Source organism: Frankliniella occidentalis, unplaced genomic scaffold (genome assembly GCF_000697945.3).
Source record: "Frankliniella occidentalis isolate FOCC.00 unplaced genomic scaffold, Focc_3.1 Scaffold1538, whole genome shotgun sequence".
In the NCBI taxonomy this organism is placed as follows: Eukaryota; Metazoa; Arthropoda; class Insecta; order Thysanoptera; family Thripidae; genus Frankliniella; species Frankliniella occidentalis.
The window spans coordinates 4,093-5,252 of NW_026268638.1; the positions used below are offsets into that span (position 1 = coordinate 4,093).

General features: G+C 52.5%; 1 protein-coding gene across 1 annotated transcript; it reads right to left on the reverse strand.

Moving 5' to 3' along the window:
* Positions 1-299: 299 nt before the first annotated feature.
* Positions 300-1,128, reverse strand: LOC113206463 (uncharacterized). The gene is made up of 3 exons (XM_052276069.1): positions 941-1,128; positions 692-859; positions 300-614 (listed from the first exon to the last, which is right to left on the reverse strand). Exons 1-3 carry the CDS (start codon positions 1,052-1,054, stop codon positions 459-461), a joined length of 438 nt encoding a protein of 145 aa, XP_052132029.1. The 5' UTR covers positions 1,055-1,128; the 3' UTR covers positions 300-458.
* Positions 1,129-1,160: the final 32 nt, after the last annotated feature.

Consider the following 1,160-nt stretch of genomic DNA (forward strand, 5'->3'; position numbering starts at 1 on the left):
TTTCCGTAGTAATCACCTACAAGGTGGCCACACAACCGAGAAGTCAGGGAAAAAAATATTGGTCAGGGAAAAGTCAGGGAATTTCAATGTTGGTCAGGGAAAATGACTGAATCTTGCCCCAAATTGTTGTTTTCTAACTTTTGGTGGCATTTTCAATTTTTTGGGAAGCAAAAAGTTCCACTTAAAATACATTTAAAAGTCAGGGAATATGCGTAACAAGTCAGGGATAAGTCAGGGAATTTGAAAACTCCGATTGCGTGGCCATCCTGACCTACCGTCAATTCATTTTCCATATGAGCTCTCTAGCTTCATCTATTTTATTCACCAGGCTTATTTCGACTGTAAGGGGTTGAAGAGAGACTATTGATACTCTGGCAAAGATATTGGTTGGTGCGGAACTAAACGCCAAATGCCTGTCATCAAATACCCTTCATTTTCCAACTGCCTGTACCACTGCTCTACAGCTTTGGCAGTGTCTTTGCCTCTGCCATCATACAGAGCGTGGTTCTTCTCCGTATTCCGCCCGTGAACTGCACCCGCCAATGTCCGTACTGCATGACAGCCATCTTGGGGAAGGAGAAGTTGAGTGGCATGTCGTTTATCTGGTGGATCCCCTGTCAGTTTTGCAACGAGTTTTGGGTTTAGGCTTTAGGCCACTAGACTTACTGTAGCCGCTGTGGAGGAGCCTTACCTTAGGGAAGGTGCAGGTCTCCCTCAGATTGGGGTCGCGCTTGAAGACGGTCTGGTAGGCCTCCGGGGCGTACGTGCGCATGGCGGTGCAGCCGCCGCCCGGGATGTTGAAGACGAAGGCGTTCTCTTTCCACTGGTTGTTGTTCCGCACGTCCAGCTTGAGGTAAATCTGCCGGCAGCAGGTATACGGCTGTTGCTGTTACGCGTCTCTTTCCCCCCGGCCCGGCTCCGAGCTGCGCCCCCCGCTTACCCAGAACGAGTCGTTGCCAGGCAGGTGGAACGTTATGTTGCCCGTCATCCTCTGCAGCTCGGTCTGCACCTGCGCCGGGTTGCGGAAGTGCGACGGCCGCACGTAGATCTTCATAGAGCCGTCGGACGTGTCGCGGGCCTGGTCGCACTGGTAGCTCCTGTCGAGCAGCACCACGAAGGGGCCCTGAGCAGGACGGGAGGGCGTGTATGCACAGGGGGAG